The sequence below is a fragment of the Ranitomeya imitator genome, chromosome 5 (assembly GCF_032444005.1).
Source record: "Ranitomeya imitator isolate aRanImi1 chromosome 5, aRanImi1.pri, whole genome shotgun sequence".
In the NCBI taxonomy this organism is placed as follows: Eukaryota; Metazoa; Chordata; class Amphibia; order Anura; family Dendrobatidae; genus Ranitomeya; species Ranitomeya imitator.
This window is the reverse complement of record NC_091286.1, coordinates 702,522,238-702,543,768: the sequence shown is the minus strand read 5'-3', so window position 1 is coordinate 702,543,768 and position 21,531 is coordinate 702,522,238. Positions and strand designations below refer to the sequence as shown.

The 21,531-nt window shown below is 47.6% G+C and overlaps 1 protein-coding gene across 4 annotated transcripts in view; it reads right to left on the bottom strand.

The window, feature by feature from the left end:
- MAPRE3 (microtubule associated protein RP/EB family member 3) overlaps nucleotides 1-21,531 on the bottom strand; it is a 146,610-nt gene that overhangs the window by 24,545 nt on the left and 100,534 nt on the right. For all 4 annotated transcript variants that reach the window (XM_069728544.1, XM_069728542.1, XM_069728545.1 and 1 more), the window contains 2 exons: nucleotides 17,521-17,648; nucleotides 14,828-14,973 (listed from right to left, as the gene is read on the bottom strand). In XM_069728544.1, the coding sequence (XP_069584645.1) occupies nucleotides 14,828-14,973; nucleotides 17,521-17,641 (267 nt within the window). In that variant the 5' untranslated portion in view covers nucleotides 17,642-17,648. The remainder of the gene's footprint in view (nucleotides 1-14,827; nucleotides 14,974-17,520; nucleotides 17,649-21,531) is intronic.

Genomic DNA, 21,531 nt, shown 5'->3' with positions numbered 1-21,531 from the left:
CATAGAAGAGGATTCTTTACTGTTAGGGCAGTGAGAATCTGGAATTGCTTGCCTGAGGAGGTGGTGATGGCGAACTCAGTCGAGGGGTTCAAGAGAGGCCTGGATGTCTTCCTGGAGCAGAACAATATTGTATCATACAATTATTAGGTTCTGTAGAAGGACGTAGATCTGGGGATTTATTATGATGGAATATAGGCTGAACTGGATGGACAAATGTCTTTTTTTGGCCTTACTAACTATGTTACTATGTTACTATGTTATCGCCGTTTCATTGCCAACTTCTCTAGTGTGGTTAAACCCCTGACCGATTTGACGAAGAAGGGCGCTGATGTGACTAATTGTTCCTCCGAGGCTGTTGAGGCCTTTCAGGAGCTTAAACGCCGATTTACTTCTGCCCCTGTCTTGCGTCAGCCGGATGTTTCTCTTCCCTTTCAGGTTGAGGTTGACGCTTCTGAGATTGGGGAAGGGGCCGTTTTGTCACAGAGGAATTCTGATGGTTCCTTGATGAAGCCATGTGCCTTCTTTTCCCGAAAGTTTTTGCCTGCGGAACGCAATTATGATGTTGGCAATCGGGGGTTGTTGGCTATGAAGTGGGCATTTGAGGAGTGGCGACATTGGCTTGGGGGAGCCAAGCACCGTATTGTGGTCTTGACCGATCATAAGAATTTGATTTACCTTGAGTCTGCCAAGCGGCTGAACCCTAGACAGGCTCGGTGGTCCCTGTTTTTCTCCCGTTTTGATTTTGTGGTCTCGTATCTTCCAGGATCTAAGAATGTTAAAGCGGATGACCTCTCTAGGAGTTTTTTGCCAGATTTTCCTGGAGTCCTTGAGCCGGTTGGCATTCTTAGGGAAGGGGTGATTCTGTCTGCCATCTCCCCTGATTTGCGGCGGGCGCTTCGGGAGTTTCAGGCTGATAAACCTGACCGCTGTCCTGTGGGGAAGCTGTTTGTTCCTGACAGATGGACAAGTAAGGTAATTTCTGAGATCCATTGTTCTGTGTTGGCCGGTCATCCTGGGATTTTTGGTACCAGAGATTTGGTTGCTAGGTCCTTTTGGTGGCCTTCCTTGTCGCGGGATGTGCATTCTTTTGTGCAGTCCTGTGGGACTTGTGCCCGGGCTAAGCCTTGCTGTTCCCGCGCTAGTGGGCTGCTTTTGCCTTTGCCCGTCCCGGAGAGGCCGTGGACGCATATTTCCATGGATTTTATTTCGGATCTTCCTGTGTCCCAGAGGATGTCTGTTATCTGGGTGGTTTGTGACCGGTTCTCTAAAATGGTCCATTTGGTACCTTTGCCTAAATAGCCTTCCTCCTCTGATTTGGTTCCACTGTTTTTTCAACATGTGGTTCGTTTGCATGGCATTCCGGAGAATATTGTGTCTGACAGAGGTTCCCAGTTTGTTTCCAAGTTTTGGCGGGTCTTTTGTGCTAGGATGGGCATTGATTTGTCTTTTTCTTCGGCGTTCCATCCTCAGACAAATGGTCAAACTGAGCGTACTAATCAAACCTTGGAGACCTATTTGAGATGCTTTGTGTCTGCTGATCAGGATGATTGGGTGACTTTCTTGCCGTTGGCCGAGTTTGCCCTTAATAATCGGGCCAGTTCGGCTACTTTGGTTTTGCCTTTCTTTTGTAATTTTGGTTTCCATCCTCGTTTTTCTTCAGGGCAGGTTGAGCCTTCTGATTGTCCTGGTGTAGATTCTGTGATGGACAGGTTGCAGCAGATTTGGACTCATGTGGTGGACAATTTGACGTTGTCCCAGGAAAAGGCTCAGCATTTTGCTAACCGCCGTCGGTGTGTTGGTCCTCGGCTTCGTGTGGGGGATTTGGTCTGGTTGTCCTCTCATCATGTTCCTATGAAGGTTTCTTCCCCTAAGTTCAAGCCTCGGTTTATTGGTCCTTATAAGATTTCTGAGATTATCAATCCTGTGTCGTTTCGTTTGGCCCTTCCAGCCTCTTTTGCCATCCACAATGTTTTCCGTAGATCTTTGTTGCGGAGATATGTGGTGCCCGTTGTTCCATCTGTTGATCCTCCTGCCCCGGTGTTGGTTGAGGGGGAGTTGGAATATGTGGTTGAGAAAATTTTGGATTCTCGTTTGTCGAGGCGGAAGCTTCAGTATCTTGTCAAGTGGAAGGGTTATGGCCAGGAGGATAATTCTTGGGTTGTTGCCTCCGATGTTCATGCCGCCGATTTGGTTTTCATTTGGCTCGTCCTGATCGGCCTGGGGGCTCTGGTGAGGGTTCGGTGACCCCTCCTCAAGGGGGGGTACTGTTGTGAATTCCGCTCTTGGGCTCCCTCCGGTGGTTGTAAGTAGCATTTTTGTGAGTTCTGCTCTTGGGCTCCCTCCTGTGGTTTTGAGTGGTATGGCTGCTTCTTGGATTTAGCTTCAGCAGCTGTTTTCACTGATCGTCTTTCTGGCTCAGCTATATTAGTCTGGCCTTATCCCTCATTCAATGCCAGTTGTCAATTGTTCCTGCCTGGAGTCATTGCTCTTAGGATTTTCCTGACACTCTGACCAGTTCAGCAAAAGCTAAGTCCTTGCTTGTCCTTTTGCAATTCACTTGTTGTGGACTTTGTTGTTCAGCACTTTCTATGTTTTGTTCATTTGTCCAGCTTATCAGTATGGATCTATTCAGCTAGGCTGGAAGCTCTGGGCAGCAGAGTTTGCTCTCCACACCTTTAGTCAGGTGTGGAGATTTTTGCATTCCTCTGCGGTGGACTTTTTCTAGTTTTTATTACTGACCGCACAGCGTTCTGTCCTGTACTATTTCTATCTAGCTAGAAGTGGCCTCCTGTGCTTAATCTTGTTTCATACTACGTATGTCATTTCCTTCTCCTCTCACAGTCATTACTCGTGGGGGGCTAATCTATCCTTTGGGGATTTTCTCTGAGGCAAGATAGTTTTCCTGCTTCTATCTTTAGGGGTAGTTAGCTCTTAGGCTGTGACGAGATGCCTAGGCAGAGTTAGGAGCATTCCACGGCTACTTCTAGTGTTGTGTCGAGCTTAGGGACTGCGGTCAGTATAGTTACCTCCTGCTCAGAGCTAGTCGCATGTCGCTCCTTAATCACCAGACCATAACAGATACACAGCTGGTAGTCCTACTGAATAGACTGTTATAATTTGTACTATGGCAAGAAAAAAGCAGCTAAGTAAAGAAAAACGAGTGGCCATCATTACTGTAAGGTCAGTCAGTCCGAAAAATTGGGAAAACTTTAAAAGTGTCCCCAAGTGCAGTGGCAAAAAACATCAAGCACTACAAAGAAACTGACTCACACGAGGGCCACCCCAGGAAAGGAAGACCAAGAGTCACCTCTGCTTCTGAGGATAAGTTTATCCGAGTCACCAGCCTCAGAAATCACAGGTTAACAGAAGCTCAGATTAAAGACCAGGTCAATGCCACACAGAGTTCTAGCAGCAGACACATCTCTACAACAACTGTTAAGAGGAGACTTTGTGCAGCAGGCCTTCATGGTAAAATAGCTGCTAGGAAACCACTGCTAAGGACAGGCAACAAGCAGAAGAGACTTGTTAAGGCTAAAGAACACAAGAAATGGAGATTAGACCAGCGGAAATCTGTGCTTTGGTCTGATGAGTCCAAATTTGAGATCTTTGGCTCCAACCACCGTGTCTTTGTGCAACGCAGAAAAGGTGATCGGATGGACTCTACATGCCTGGTTCCCACCCTGAAGCATGGAGGAGGAGGTGTGATGGTGTGGGGGTGCTTTGCTGGTTACACTGTTGGGGATTTATTCAAAATTGAAGGCATATTGAACCAGCATGGCTACCACAGCATCTTGCAGCAGCATGCTATTCCATCCAGTTTGCATTTAGTTGGACCATCATTTAGTTTTCAACAGGACAATGACCCCAAACACACCTCCAGGCTGTGTAAGGGCTATTTGACCAAGAAGGAGAGTGATGGGGTGCTACGCCAGATGACCTGGCCTCCACAGTCACCAGACCTGAACCCAATCGAGATGGTTTGGGGTGAGCTGGACCGCAGAGTGAAGGCAAAAGGGCCAACAAGTGCTAAGCATCTCTGGGAACTCCTTCACGATTGTTGGAAGACTATTCCCGGAGACTACCTCTTGAAGCTCATCAAGAGAATGCCAAGAGTGTGCAAAGTAGTAATCAAAGCAAAAGGTGGCTACTTTGAACCTAGAATATAAGACATAATTTCAGTTGTTTCACACTTTTTTGTTAAGTATATAATTCCACATGTGACAATTCATAGTTTTGATGCCTTCAGTATGAATGTACAATTTTCACAGTCATGAAAATACAGAAAAATCTTTAAATGAGAAGGTGTGTACAAACTTTTGGTCTGTATTGTATATTTGAAAAAAAAATGTTTTAAAATGTGCAATTTTTTAATTTGAATTTTTATGTCCTTAAGTTAGAGTCATACCACAAAGAAGTTAATAGATAAAAAAAAGTTATGTAAGAACATTGTCACGCTGATGTAAATATGCTATATTGGGGGGGTTTAGTTCTAGAAGGTACCATAGCACAGACACACGCTTCAGATTCAACCCCCCCTTTCTCCCACACTGCATTCGCTGATACAAGAACAAAGCCCTATGGCAGACATACTCTCTGCAATGTGTAGCAGCCACTGAGCAGTTTTATGGCTTTGAGCTGCAAGCAGGTCTCCCTATACTACTCATTCCCCCTCCCAACTGGTACTGGTTAGAACTGGTATATAGAAACCATGAGCTTCTATAGTTCCATTAAAGTGATATAGGGGCACTGATCCAGGCTAGAGATATAAGAATTATATTCCGGATGTCCATCGCTAGATCTATAACCCCCTGAAACCGCTTGAAGCTAAACCCAATGAGTTCATAGTGCGGGTTTCTCTGTAAGCGGTTCAGGTATTTACTCCGTATTTACACTTAAAAGAATCCCCATGATGTGGGGCACATTCTGATCATCGTGTCTTTTGTATACGACATTCATACGCCAAGCTAGGCATAAAAAATAGTTTTCATAATTCTAAGTAAAGGGGAGGTTTCAGCCTCTAAGTGAGGTCATCACAGGGGGAGGGCTTTGGTTTTAGGCTAGGAAATAACTGTGTGAAGCAGGAGTCTTGCAGTGTCTTTCGTCCGGGGTCTAGCTGCTGTACAGATGTGTGATATGCATCGAGATGTAGCCCCTTCTCAGCACATGGCCAACCATGATGATGCAATGACATAACGATCTGTAAGTGTTCTTTTCAATTTTAATCCTTTTTTTTATTTGTAATTGTATTGTACACATGATTTGTCTTCTTTGCAATATCTTTTTTAGACTTTGTAAACACTGCCTACCTTTTTGGGAGTAAAATATATAAAATTACTAGCTTTGTCTTTCCTGGCTTTATAAAGAACTGTCACGTCCTCTGAAGTGAATTACGCTACTAATTTGGGTCGGCTCCGGACCCGTTAGTACGTAGGAAATCGGAGCTGGTGGCTGCGGATTTGTTTTGTGCGATTGGGAGGCTTTGTAGCAACGGAGGCGTTGATAATTATTGTTCCCGCCTGAGTGGGAGTAGTTATATCGCCATCGCTGCAGTGTGCCCATTAGCCAGTACAAAGTAAGGCAGCCTTTCTGGCGACTAATTATCCTAGGTGCAGTACCCTGACTGACTTGAGGGTAAGAGGGGCGCCAGAGAGCTGCAAGTTCGAAACCGGAAGTGGGATATAGATAAATCCCCTTGAGAAGGAACCAGGGGCAACAAAACAACCCTGGTTCATGACAAATTGGTGTGAGTGGTGGGGACGATAAAGGTATCCTCCCCGTGTACCGTGACACATTGGTGACATAGGTGGGATTCCTGACGAACATGATGGGGTTTTTTTTTGAATATTTAACAGCATTTTTTTTTTCATTTTTTTCAATGAAAATTACAAAACCAGATTGGTTAGGGACCTCTTCACATTTCACATTAGTTTGTGGGTTTTTCTGAAGTTCAGGCTCCCTGCACCCTCCACAGTATTTAAAGCTTCATTTAGAAAGTTTGCTAACCCTTCAGGCGCTTCACAGGAATGAATGAAAAAAGGAAAACCTTTTTTAAATACCGGTACATTTTCTCACTTCACAATGGAAGAAAATTGAGAACCAAGTTTATTGTGCAATTTCTCCTGAGTACGACGATGTCCCATACGTGGCCAGAAATTTTTGCACACGGGGGGCTTGGAGGAGAAGGAGCGCTGTTTGACTTTTGGAGCAAGATTCTGTGGACGCCAAGTCACAGTAGGAGAGCCCCTGAGGTGGCATAACAGCAGAAACCCCCCACAAATGACACCATTTTGGGACCTACCCCCTTCAAGGAATTCATCTAGGGTTGTGATGAGCATTTTAAACCCACATGCGCATTGCATAAAATTGCGCTGTGAAAAAGAAAAATTATTTTTTTTTTCCCGCTAAAATTGTTGTATTATCCTCAATCAGGGTGGATAAAAATCAATGTTTTTTTTAAAAAAATAAAAAAAAAAAAATCGGATTTTTTTTATTTAAATCGGATTTTTTTTATTTAAATCGGATTTTTTTTCAATAAACTGCTTTTTGAGGAAAATATTTTACCATCCAAAGGTTCTTCCATCATGAGATAAAGCTGAGTTGTTTAACTCAGTAGAATAAAGGCTGTATATCTGTAACATTCACAATGCCATGCTCTTCCAGAGGTTTCTGTAGGATTAGTGGGCAGTTTCTCTCCTATGTTATCACAGACGCTCGCTTTACTTACGCAGTTCTCAAAACTGAATTTGACTCCGCAGAGGTCCCAGCCTCTTCTTCACGGCAAAAATGTTACAACATGAACAGAGTTGAGAAAAAGACCTTAATCCTATTGTTCTACAAACCTATGAATACCGAATCAACCCCTTCAGTGCCAAGTCCAAGAAGTTAGACAATATGTTTCTGATTGTTTGGAGTGGAATAGATCTGCACAACACAAGAAGAATGTGAATCTAAGTGTGAGGAGGAGGAAGGGCAAGCAGACAAGAAAATGAAAGTGAAACTTTGAGCACAATACTGCAGCATAGCCACAGACAGACAAGTCTGGATCTGTTTCTGTGTACGATCTGAGGTTTATTACATTCTTTCCTTATAATGGCAGCAGGCCGTAAAAGAGACCCAGTTTGGGAATATTTTAATGAAGCTCCTTCGCCTATCGGTAAGGCAGGCATGCGTGCAAAATGCAAACGATGCAACAAAGAGATGCAAGGCCTGGTGGCGCGAATGAGGCAACATCATGAGAATTAACCAATAACTGACAAACACTACACAGGGTAAATATAATTTACACCCTGTGACCGTCCAAGGATAATGAAATCCTGCCGGTACCGTACAATACACGAACTATAAACCTACAGAAACTTGCACGAGTCAACCTCAAGGTATAATATAGTAACAATTTTTATTAGCATAAAACATAACAATAACAAAGACAGAGACAATAATGATGGTGATAAATACCAGTGTATAGGCACCATAGACCCAAGGCACAAAACGTTAGATTACCTTAGGCTGTGGCGCCACCAGACCTAAGGTAATCTAACGTTTTGTACAAATGCTGCCATTCGTGTTATATCCCAAGCATGGGACACAGGATTATAATGCCATTGGGCGTAATTGATTGCTGAATGCACGGGAGATTTATACTCTGTGGCAGTGAAGTGAATTGTTATTAATGTGCCTTGGGTCTATGGTGCCTATACACTGGTATTTATCACCATCATTATTGTCTCTGTCTTTGTTATTGTTATGTTTTATGCTAATAAAAATTGTTACTATATTATACCTTGAGGTTGACTCGTGCAAGTTTCTGTAGGTTTATATAAACATCATGAGAAGTGCGGTGATGAAGATGATGTTGCCTCATTCGCGCCACCAGGCTTTGCATCTCTTTGTTGCATCGTTTGAATTTTGCACGCATGCCTGCCTTACCGATAGGCGAAGGAGCTTTATTAAAATATTCCCAAACTGGGTCTCTTTTACGGCCTGCTGCCATTATAAGGAAAGAATGTAATAAACCTCAGATCGTACACACAAACAGATCCAGACTTGTCTGTCTGTGGCTATGCTGCAGTATTGTGCTCAAAGTTTCACTTTCATTTTCTTGTCTGCTTGCCCTTCCTCCTCCTCACACTTAGATTCACATTCTTCTTGTGTTGTGCAGATCTATTCCACTCCAAACAATCAGAAACATATTGTCTAACTTCTTGGACTTGGCACTGAAGGGGTTGATTCTGTATTCATAGGTTTGTAGAACAATAGGATTAAGGTCTTTTCCTCAACTCTGTTCATGTTGTAACATTTTTGCCGTGAAGAAGAGGCTGGGACCTCTGCGGAGTCAAATTCAGTTAGGTAGAAACTTTGATTTAAATCACTGATTTAAATCAAGCCTTACTGACTAGAGATTTAAATCGTGATTTAAATCAGTTAGATTTAAATCAAATCCACCCTGTCCTCAATTGTTTTAATTTAAAGGGCAAATCTGAGAAAATGGCCCCATCATTTTTCTTTTTTTTTTTTTTACACAATTTCTCCTTCCTGACTGTGGCAATGCTCCACATGTGACTGTACAGTGCTGAGTGGCCACACGACAGGGTGCGGGAGGGAAGGAGCGCTAGGTGGCTTTTGGAGCTCAGATTATCCTAGAATAGTTTGCAGACTCCATTTGCAGAGGCGCTAGAGGCCAGAACAGCAGAAACCTCCTCGTGTGACCCAATCATGGAATTTACACTCCTCTGGGAATTAAGCTACAGGTGCAGTGAGGATTGTGACCCCATATGTGGTTTCCCCACACATACACAGTAGATGCTGCAGAGTGAAAATGGCAAATATGCCACTGTGGTGCCCCATACATTGTAGTTCCCTATATATTGTGGTGCCCGTACATTGTGGTGCCCCATACCTTGTAGTTCCCTATATATTGTACTGCCCTCACATGTAGTGCCTAATACATTGTAGTTCCCTATATATTGTACTGCCCGTACATTGTAGTGTCCCACACCTTGTAGTTCCCTATACATTGTAGCTCCCCATACCTTGTAGTTCCCTATATATTGTACTGCCCGTACATTGTAGTGTCCCACACCTTGTAGTTCCCTATACATTGTAGCTCCCCATACCTTGTAGTTCCCTATATATTGTACTGCCCATACATTGTAGTGTCCCACACCTTGTAGTTCCCTATACATTGTAGCTCCCCATACCTTGTAGTTCCCTATATATTGTACTGCCCATACATTGTAGTGTCCCACACCTTGTAGTTCCCTATACATTGTGGTGTCCCATACCTTGTAGTTCCCTATATATTGTAGCTCCCCATACCTTGTAGTTCCCTATATATTGTACTGCCCGTACATTGTAGTGTCCCACACCTTGTAGTTCCCTATACATTGTAGCTCCCCATACCTTGTAGTTCCCTATATATTGTACTGCCCATACATTGTAGTGTCCCACACCTTGTAGTTCCCTATACATTGTAGCTCCCCATACCTTGTAGTTCCCTATATATTGTACTGCCCATACATTGTAGTGTCCCACACCTTGTAGTTCCCTATACATTGTGGTGTCCCATACCTTGTAGTTCCCTATATATTGTACTGCCCATACATTGTAGTTCCCTATATATTGTACTGCCCATACATTGTAGTGTTCCACACCTTGTAGTTCCCTATACATTGTAGCGCCCCATACCTTGTAGTTCCCTATATATTGTACTGCCCATACATTGTAGTGTCCCATACCTTGTAGTTCCCTATACATTGTAGCTCCCCATACCTTGTAGTTCCCTATATATTGTACTGCCCATACATTGTAGTGTTCCACACCTTGTAGTTCCCTATACATTGTAGCGCCCCATACCTTGTAGTTCCCTATATATTGTACTGCCCATACATTGTAGTGTCCCACACCTTGTAGTTTCCTATACATTGTGGTGTCCCATACCTTGTAGTTTCCTATACATTGTGGTGTCCCATACCTTGTAGTTCCCTATATATTGTACTGCCCATACATTGTAGTGTTCCACACCTTGTAGTTTCCTATACATTGTGGTGTCCCATACCTTGTAGTTCCCTATATATTGTACTGCCCTCACATGTAGTTTCCTATATATTGTACTGCCCGTACATTGTAGCACCTCATACATTGTCATCCCTATACATTGTAGTGCCCCATACCTTGTAGTTCCCTATATATTGTACTGCCCATACATTGTAGTGTTCCACACCTTGTAGTTCCCTATACATTGTAGCGCCCCATACCTTGTAGTTCCCTATATATTGTACTGCCCATACATTGTAGTGTTCCACACCTTGTAGTTTCCTATACATTGTGGTGTCCCATACCTTGTAGTTCCCTATATATTGTACTGCCCTCACATGTAGTTTCCTATATATTGTACTGCCCATACATTGTAGTTTCCTATATATTGTACTGCCCGTACATTGTAGCACCTCATACATTGTCATCCCTATACATTGTAGTGCCCGATACATTGTAGCGCCCCATATATAGTAGTGTCTGCACATTATAGTGTCCCATACATTGCAGTGCCCCATATATTGTAGTTCAGTAAAAAGAGATATGAATGGCACTGAGAAAAACCGCTCTTAGTACTCACTGACAAAGGATGAATGAGCTCTGAATCACGGACACATTCCAGAAACCTTCACCTTGCTGGAGGTGCTTGCTATGAAGAAGGTGCATACAGGGTCCAAGAAAACAAGAAAAAAGCAGCAACACTCCACTTCTTGGTGAAAAAACAACCTTAGTCCTTTCACGCAATATGCGCTTCTACGGGTCCAGATTCATCTGGACCCGTAGAAGCGCATATTGCGTGAAACGGTCGTCGTCCTGCTTCATTTGCCTGCATAACCTGCACTTGTTTTACCCGTAATACCTTGTCCATGATCTTTATTATGCAATAAAGGACTAAGGTTGTTTTTTCACCAAGAAGTAGAGTGTTGCTGCTTTTTTCCTGTTATATTGGACCATATATTGTAGTGCCCACATATTATAGTGCCCCATAAATTGCAGTTCCCCATACATTGTAGTGTCCCATACCTTGTAGTTCCCTATATATTGCACTGCCCACACATCTAGTGCCTAATACATTGTAGTGCCCCATACATTGTACTGCCCGTACATTGTAGTACCCCATACATTGTCATTCCCTATACAATGTAGTGCCCAACACATTGCAGCACCTCATATATTGTAATGCCCCATATATTGTAGTGCCTACACATTATAGTGTCCCATACATTGTAGTGCCCCATACATTGTAGTGCCCCATACATTGCAGTGCTCCATACATTGCAGTGCTCCATACATTGCAGTGCCCTATACATTGTAGTGCCCCATACATTGCAGTGCTCCATACATTGCAGTGCCCTATACATTGTAGTGCCCCATACATTGCAGTGCTCCATACATTGTTGTGCCCCATACATTGCAGTGCCCTATACATTGCAGTGCCCTATACATTGCAGTGCCCCATACATTGCAGTGCCCTATACATTGCAGTGCCCCATACATTGCAGTGCCCTATACATTGTAGTGCCCCATACATTGCAGTGCCCTATACATTGCAGTGCCCCATACATTGCAGTGCCCTATACATTGTAGTGCCCCATACATTGCAGTGCCCTATACATTGCAGTGCCCCATACATTGCAGTGCCCTATACATTGTAGTGCCCCATAAATTGTAGTGCCCGCATATTATAGTGCCCCATACATTGCAGTGCCCTATACATTGTAGTGCCCCATACATTGTAGTGCCCCATACATTGTAGTGCCCGCATATTATAGTGCCCCATACATTGCAGTGCCCCATACATTGTACTGCCCCATAAACTGTAGTGCCCCATATATTACAGTGCCCCACACACTAGTGCTTGCACATTGCATTCCCCTATACATTGCTGTGCCCCATACATTGCAGTGCCCCATACATTGCAGTGCCCCATACACTAGTGCTTGCACATTGCATGCCCCCATACATTGCAGTGCCCTATACATTGTTGTGCCCCATACATTATTGGCCGCTTATTATAGTGCCCCATACATTGCAGTGCCCCATACACTAGTGCTTGCACATTGCATGCCCCCATACATTGCAGTGCCCTATACATTATAGTGCCCCATACATTGCAGTGCCCTATACATTGTACTGCCCCATAAACTGTAGTGCCCCATATATTACAGTGCCCCACACACTAGTGCTTGCACATTGCATTCCCCTATACATTGTTGTGCCCCATACATTGCAGTTCCCCATACATTGCAGTGCCCCATACATTGCAGTGCCCCATACATTGTTGTGCCCCATACATTGTTGTGCCCCATACATTGTTGTGCCCTATACATTGCAGTGCCCCATACATTGTTGTGCCCCATACATTGCAGTGCCCCATACATTATTGTGCCCCATACATTTATGTGCCCCATACATTGCAGTGCCCCATACATTATTGTGCCCCATACATTGTTGTGCCCCATACATTGTTGTGCCCTATACATTGTTGTGCCCCATACATTGTTGTGCCCCATACATTGTTGTGCCCCATACATTATTGTGCCCCATACATTGTTGTGCCCTATACATTGTTGTGCCCTATACATTGTTGTGCCCCATACATTGCAGTGCCCCATACATTGCAGTGCCCCATACATTGCAGTGCCCCATACATTGTTGTGCCCTATACATTGTTGTGCCCCATACATTGCAGTGCCCCATACATTGCAGTGCCCCATACATTGCAGTGCCCCATACATTGCAGTGCCCCATACATTGCAGTGCCCCATACATTGTTGTGCCCCATACATTATTGTGCCCCATACATTGTTGTGCCCCATACATTGCAGTGCCCCATACATTGTTGTGCCCTATACATTGTTGTGCCCCATACATTGCAGTGCCCCATACATTGTTGTGCCCCATACATTATTGTGCCCCATACATTGTTGTGCCCCATACATTGCAGTGCCCCATACATTATTGTGCCCCATACATTTATGTGCCCCATACATTGCAGTGCCCCATACATTATTGTGCCCCATACATTGTTGTGCCCCATACATTGTTGTGCCCCATACATTATTGTGCCCCATACATTGTTGTGCCCCATACATTGTTGTGCCCTATACATTGTTGTGCCCTATACATTGTTGTGCCCCATACATTGTTGTGCCCCATACATTGCAGTGCCCCATACATTGCAGTGCCCCATACATTGCAGTGCCCCATACATTGCAGTGCCCCATACATTGCAGTGCACTATACATTATTGGCAGCTTGGGATTCAGAAGACAGACGTGTGTCTCACCACAACAATAATGTCACACGTGCACACCAGCCGTGGTTTCGGCACATTGTGGGCCTTGGAAGGGAGGGTGGCATTTGGATTTGGGAGCACACATTGGGAGACACGGCCTACTCAAGAGCCTTTGTGCTGCCAGTAACTCAGAAGTCTACATTTTCATTAACAGATGATGGACAAGAGCTTTTTTTTTTTTTGCGTTGAGCTGAAGATTTTATTGGTGGAATTTTGTTTTGGGAACATAACATTTTAGATGACTTTTAGGGTTCAAGTCACATCTATCCTGTGATCTATGAGCACTTACAGCTGTGGACAAAACTGTTGGCCCCTTCTGATAAAGTAAGAAAAGCCCCACCGATCACTGAAATATCAGGAACTGACACAAGTAATATTAATCTTAAGACTTACTAATTAGACTTTGCTTTCTTGCTTCTAAATTTTGGTTCACCAGAAAAAAAAAACTAATGTAACAAATGCCCCGGCCTGGGCAACAATTATGGTTCCTTAACTTAATATTTTGTTGCATGACCTTTTGAGGAGACCGCTGCAGACAAACGATGTCTGTGCCTCTCAATGAGACTTCTGTCCCCGTCTACAGCCATTTGGCTCCTCGTGTCTCAGGTGTGGAGGCGTCTTCTCCAGACTGCAGGTCTCAGCTCCGTCCACAGGCGTTCTGTAGGATTTAGATCCGGCTCACAGAAGCCTCTTCAGAAGGATCCAATACTTTGCTCTCAGCCGTTCTTGGATGTTTTTAGCCATTTTGGGTCACTATCCTGTTGGAGGACCCCTCCCCTCAAGAGCCGTTGGTATCGGGGGCATATGAGCTGTTGATGTTGGGGGGCACATGAGCTGCTGGTGTCAGGGGCTACATGTCATGGATGGGATCATGAAGTCACAGATGACCTGCTCTATAGTAGCAGAGAAGATTCCGCCATCACTTCGGACCCTCAGTAGACAACACTTTTTCTCCAACCTGACAATGGCACAAAACTCATAACTGCTGCATTTCTGAAGAAGAACAGGTGACAGTGACTCCGTGGCCAAGTGTCTCCTGATCTGACACCAGACACCTATGGAGAGTTCTGGCAACAAGTTGTCAACACTCTCCATCCGGCATCCAGGCTCTAGAAGAGCATTAAGAAGAATGGAGAAAGATGCAATATGTCACCTCCTTGTTCGTTTCAGCCCTAGAAGACTAGGTGCCTCCTCACACATCATGGAGGTCACATACAATACTGTATGGAGGAGTTATTGATGGTGGGTTGTACTCATTTTTGCATCAACTACTTTGATTAAAAATGAAGATTTTGTAACGAAAGTCATATTATAACCTCACTTTTGTTTGATTTGGGAATGTTCTATGCTCTAGCTCTATGTTCTAGATCAGAATTGTCAAAATTAGGGAAATTGTTCTTGTGTTCAGTGAAATAATGATTAAAATCTTACGTTTGACAGGGGGTGTACTCATTTGTGGACATCACTGTCCCTGTACATGCAGCATATACTCCATACCTTGTCAACACCCATCTTCTTGAAGGCAGCCTGCAAGACCTTGAAGTTGTGGATGAACTCGTGCTCCAGTTTCGCCTGGAATTTTACTTTCTTCAGTAAAATGCATCCGGGGAAGAGCATGTCCATGAACTGACAGTAGGCGGCCCCTGTGAAGACACAACCGAGGTTTAAGAGATGTGACCGAGGCAGAGGAGACGCGACCGAGGCAGAGGAGTCGCGACAGAGGATGGGAAGACGCGACCGAGGCAGAGGAGACGCGACCGAGGCAGAGGAGACGCGACCGAGGACGAGGAGACGCGACCGAGGACGAGGAGACGCGACCGAGGACGAGGAGACGCGACCGAGGCAGAGGAGACGCGACCGAGGCCGAGGAGACGCGACCGAGGCAGAGGAGACGCGACCGAGGCAGAGGAGACGCGACCGAGGACGAGGAGACGCGACCGAGGACGAGGAGACGCGACCGAGTACGAGGAGACGCGACCGAGGCCGAGGAGACGCGACCGAGGCAGAGGAGACGCGACCGAGGACGAGGAGACGCGACCGAGGACGAGGAGACGCGACCGAGGCAGAGGAGACGCGACCGAGGCAGAGGAGACGCGACCGAGGCCGAGGAGACGCGACCGAGGCAGAGGAGACGCGACCGAGGCAGAGGAGACGCGACCGAGGCCGAGGAGACGCGACCGAGGCCGAGGAGACGCGACCGAGGCAGAGGAGACGCGTCCGAGGCAGAGGAGACGCGACCGAGGACGAGGAGACGCGACCGAGGACGAGGAGACGCGACCGAGGACGAGGAGACGCGACCGAGTACGAGGAGACGCGACCGAGGCCGAGGAGACGCGACCGAGGCAGAGGAGACGCGACCGAGGACGAGGAGACGCGACCGAGGACGAGGAGACGCGACCGAGGACGAGGAGACGCGACCGAGGACGAGGAGACGCGACCGAGGACGAGGAGACGCGACCGAGGACGAGGAGACGCGACCGAGGACGAGGAGACGCGACCGAGGACGAGGAGACGCGACCGAGGACGAGGAGACGCGATCGAGGCCGAGGAGACGCGACCGAGGCAGAGGAGACGCGACCGAGGACGAGGAGACGCGACCGAGGACGAGGAGACGCGACCGAGTACGAGGAGACGCGACCGAGGCCGAGGAGACGCGACCGAGGCAGAGGAGACGCGACCGAGGACGAGGAGACGCGACCGAGGACGAGGAGACGCGACCGAGGACGAGGAGACGCGACCGAGGACGAGGAGACGCGACCGAGGACGAGGAGACGCGACCGAGGACGAGGAGACGCGACCGAGGACGAGGAGACGCGACCGAGGACGAGGAGACGCGACCGAGGCCGAGGAGACGCGACCGAGGCAGAGGAGACGCGACCGAGGACGAGGAGACGCGACCGAGGACGAGGAGACGCGACCGAGTACGAGGAGACGCGACCGAGGCCGAGGAGACGCGACCGAGGCAGAGGAGACGCGACCGAGGACGAGGAGACGCGACCGAGGACGAGGAGACGCGACCGAGGACGAGGAGACGCGACCGAGGACGAGGAGACGCGACCGAGGACGAGGAGACGCGACCGAGGACGAGGAGACGCGACCGAGGCCGAGGAGACGCGACCGAGGCCGAGGAGACGCGACCGAGGCAGAGGAGACGCGACCGAGGACGAGGAGACGCGACCGAGGACGAGGAGACGCGACCGAGGACGAGGAGACGCGACCGAGGCCGAGGAGACGCGACCGAGGCCGAGGAGACGCGACCGAGGCCGAGGAGACGCGACCGAGGCCGAGGAGACGCGACCGAGGACGAGGAGACGCGACCGAGGACGAGGAGACGCGACCGAGGACGAGGAGACGCGACAGAGGTTGAGGAGACACGAAAGAGGTTGAGAAGAGGCTGAGGAGACACGAAAGAGGCTGAGGAGACGCGACTGAGGGTGAGGAGACGCAGCAAAAGGCTGAGGAAATGCGACCGAGGAAGAAGAGACAAAGCCCAGCAGACGTGGCCGAGGAGACGCGGCCGAGCAGACGTGGCCAAGGAGATGCTGCCGCGGTCAACGAGATGCAACCGTGGGTGAGGAGACCCTGCCATGGGTGAGGAGACGCTGCCGTGAGTGAGGAGACGCTGCCGTGGGTGAGGACATGCAGCAGAGGCTAAAGATGCGTGACCGAAGCTGAGAAGTTGCGATCGAGGCTGAGGAGACACGACTGAGGGGTGGGTGGGCAGGTGACCTAGGGGGAGGGCAGGTGACCGAGGGGGAGGGCAGGAGACCGAGGGGGAGGGCAGGTGACCGAGGGGGGGGGCAGGTGACCGAGGGGGGGCCGCAGGTGACCGAGGGGGGGGGCAGGTGAACGAGGGGGGGGGCAGGTGACCGAGGGGGGGGGCAGGTGACCTGGGGGGAGGGCAGGTGACCGAGGGGGAGGGCAGGTGACCGAGGGGGGGCAGGTGACCGAGGGGAAGGGCACGCAACTGAGGAGAATGGCTCACGACCAAGGAAGGAGTGTGACCGAGGAAGAGGCCGTGCGCGCGACCAAGGGGGGCTATGCGACTGAGGGGGAGGGCATGCTCTTGACTGGGAGGAGATGCGACTGAGGGTGAGCGCTCTTTGGTGTCAAGGGGGTGCCAGGCTGATAACAGGGAACAACAGAGCTGCTTACGATGAGTAGTGCCGCTCCTCTCCCCCGCTCCATACCTGAGCACAGCTGCTCGATCTTGGTGTAGTTGAGCTGTATGGAGTCGTTGACCCAGGCCAGCATGTCATGGCGACTCAGGTTCTCACTGGTCACAGAGGTGGAATAAACATTGACCGCCATCCCCCAGCTGGAAAACAAGAGCTGCTTATAATGGACGGTGCGTTATAATGGACGGGCTCACAACACAGCTCCAAAGCTTTCTAACACACGGGTATGTAGTGACTGGAACATTTCAGATCTGGAGCTTTTGTTACAATGTATCACTCTGTGAGAGAATAGTGTCTCCAGCTCTGATACACTGGAGCAAACCCTCAGCCAAAAGCTGAATGTTCCCGTTCACTGGCAGCCAGCAGAGGTGTAGACAGCAGGAAGATCATGGCTGCAGATCGCCTTCTCCCCTTATTCCCTGAACCGCATGGGAGCAGCAGGACAGAGCTGTACCCACACTAGGAGGGACACTAGGAGGCGCCACTGCCCCTCATTACTACCCCGGCTCCGGTGCCCCTGGGGCTGGCAGCGCCATCATCATCCCTGGCAGTGATGGCATTGTGTGCAGTTATGTGATGTGCAGGCTGCTGTATCGGGGTCACGGGGAGCTCAGTCCAGACGCTTTTAGCCGCCGCCGCCGGGGGATTTATCTAGGAGCAAAGATGAGAAAATGAAATTATGAGTGGGATTAATGGGGCGGAGGACAGATGTGCAAACAGCAGGCACCGGCCATAAACCCTTACAGTGCCAGAAAGATATGTGTTACCCTGCACCCTGCTGAGAAGAACTGCACCAGTAACTGACCTGTACTATACCAGGAGGAACTGCACCAGTAACTGACCTGTACTATACCAGGAGGAACTGCACCAGTAACTGACCTGTACTATACCAGGAAGAACTGCACCAGTAACTGACCTGTACTATACCAGGAGGAACTGCACCAGTAACTGACCTGTACTATACCAGGAGGAACTGCACCAGTAACTGACCTGTACTATACCAGGAAGATCTGCACCAGTAACTGACCTGTACTATACCAGGAGGAACTGCACCAGTAACTGACCTGTACTATACCAGGAGGAACTGCACCAGTAACTGACCTGTACTATACCAGGAGGAACTGCACCAGTAACTGACCTGTACTATACCAGGAGGAACTGCACCAGTAACTGACCTGTACTATACCAGGAAGAACTGTACCAGTAACTGACCTGTACTATACCAGGAAGATCTGCACCAGTAACTGACCTGTACTATACCAGGAGGAACTGCACCAGTAACTGACCTGTACTATACCAGGAAGATCTGCACCAGTAACTGACCTGTACTATACCAGGAAGATCTGCACCAGTAACTGACCTGTACTATACCAGGAAGATCTGCACCAGTAACTGACCTGTACTATACCAGGAAGAACTGCACCAGTAACTGACCTGTACTATACCAGGAAGATCTGCACCAGTAACTGACCTGTACTATACCAGGAAGAACTGCACCAGTAAATGACCTGTACTATACCAGGAAGATCTGCACCAGTAACTGACCTGTACTATACCAGGAGGAACTGCACCAGTAACTGACCTGTACTATACCAGGAAGATCTGCACCAGTAACTGACCTGTACTATACCAGGAAGATCTGCACCAGTAACTGACCTGTACTATACCAGGAAGATCTGCACCAGTAACTGACCTGTACTATACCAGGAAGAACTGCACCAGTAACTGACCTGTACTATACCAGGAAGAACTGCACCAGTAACTGACCTGTACAATACCAGGAAGAACTGCACCAGTAACTGACCTGTACTATACCAGGAAGATCTGCACCAGTAACTGACCTGTACTATACCAGGAAGAACTGCACCAGTAACTGACCTGTACTATACCAGGAAGAACTGCACCAGTAACTGACCTGTACTATACCAGGAAGATCTGCACCAGTAACTGACCTGTACTATACCAGGAAGATCTGCACCAGTAACTGACCTGTACTATACCAGGAGGAACTGCACCAGTAACTGACCTGTACGATACCAGGAAGAACTGCACCAGTAACTGACCTGCACTCTACCAGGAAGAACTACACCAGTAACTGACCTGTACTATACCAGGAAGATCTGCACCAGTAACTGACCTGTACTATACCAGGAAGAACTGCACCAGTAACTGACCTGTACTATACCAGGAAGAACTGCACCAGTAACTGACCTGTACAATACCAGGAAGAACTGCACCAGTAACTGACCTGTACTATACCAGGAAGATCTGCACCAGTAACTGACCTGTACTATACCAGGAAGATCTGCACCAGTAACTGACCTGTACTATACCAGGAGGAACTGCACCAGTAACTGACCTGTACGATACCAGGAAGAACTGCACCAGTAACTGACCTGTACTATACCAGGAAGAACTGCACCAGTAACTGACCTGTACTATACCAGGAAGATCTGCACCAGTAACTGACCTGTACTATACCAGGAGGAACTGCACCAGTAACTGACCTGTACCGTACCAGGAGGAACTGCACCAGTAACTGACCTGTACCGTACCAGGAAGAACTGCACCTGTAACTGACCTGTACCATACCAGGAAGAACTGCACCAGTAACTGACCTGTACCATACCAGGAGGAACTGCACCAGTAACTGACCTGTACCATACCAGGAAGATCTGCACCAGTAACTGACCTGTACTATACCAGGGAGATCTGCACCAGTAACTGACCTGTACCATACCAGGAGGAACTGCACCAGTAACTGACCTGTACTATACCAGGAAGAACTGCACCAATAACTGACCTGTACTATACAGGAAGAACTGCACCTGTAACTGACCTGTACTATACCAGGAAGATCTGCACCAGTAACTGACCTGTACTATACCAGGAAGAACTGCACCAGTAACTGACCTGTACTATACCAGGAAGAACTGCACCAGTAACTGACCTGTACTATACCAGGAATAACTGTACCAATAACTGACCTGTACTATACCAGGAAGAACTGCACCTGTAACTGACCTGTACTATACCAGGAAGAACTGCACCAGTAACTGACCTGTACTATACCAGGAATAACTGTACCAGTAACTGACCTGTACCATACCAGGAAGAACTGCACCAGTAACTGACCTGTACTATACCAGGAAGAACTGCACCTGTAACTGACCTGTACTATACCAGGAAGAACTGCACCAGTAACTGACCTGTACTATACCAGGAATAACTGCACCAGTAACTGACCTGTACTATACCAGGAAGAACTGCACCTGTAACTGACCTGTACTATACCAGGGAGATCTGCACCAGTAACTGACCTGTACTATACCAGGAAGAACTGCACCAGTAACTGACCTGTACTATACCAGAAAGAACTGCACCAGTAACTGACCTGTACTATACCAGGAATAACTGCACCAGTAACTGACCTGTACTATACCAGGAAGATCTGCACCAGTAACTGACCTGTACCATACCAGGAGGAACTGCACCAGTAACTGACCTGTACCATACCAGGAAGATCTGCACCAGTAACTGACCTGTACTATACCAGGGAGATCTGCACCAGTAACTGACCTGTACTATACCAGGGAGAACTGCACCAGTAACTGACCTGTACTATACCAGGAAGAACTGCACCTGTAACTGACCTGTACTATACCAGGGAGATCTGCACCAGTAACTGACCTGTACTATACCAGGAAGAACTGCACCAGTAATTGACCTGTACTATACCAGGAATAACTGCACCAATAACTGACCTGTACTATACCAGGAAGGACTGCACCTGTAACTTACCTGTACCATACCAGGAAGATCTGCACCAGTAACTGACCTGTACTATACCAGGAAGAACTGCACCAGTAACTGACCTGTACTATACCAGGAATAACTGCCCCTGTAACTGACCTGTACCATACCAGGAAGATGTGGGGAGAAGAACAACAATAACCAGCAACAGAGGGAGGGAAAAAACATGACCGGAACAGAGGGTCTGAAACCAGAATAAAGAGGGCAGAA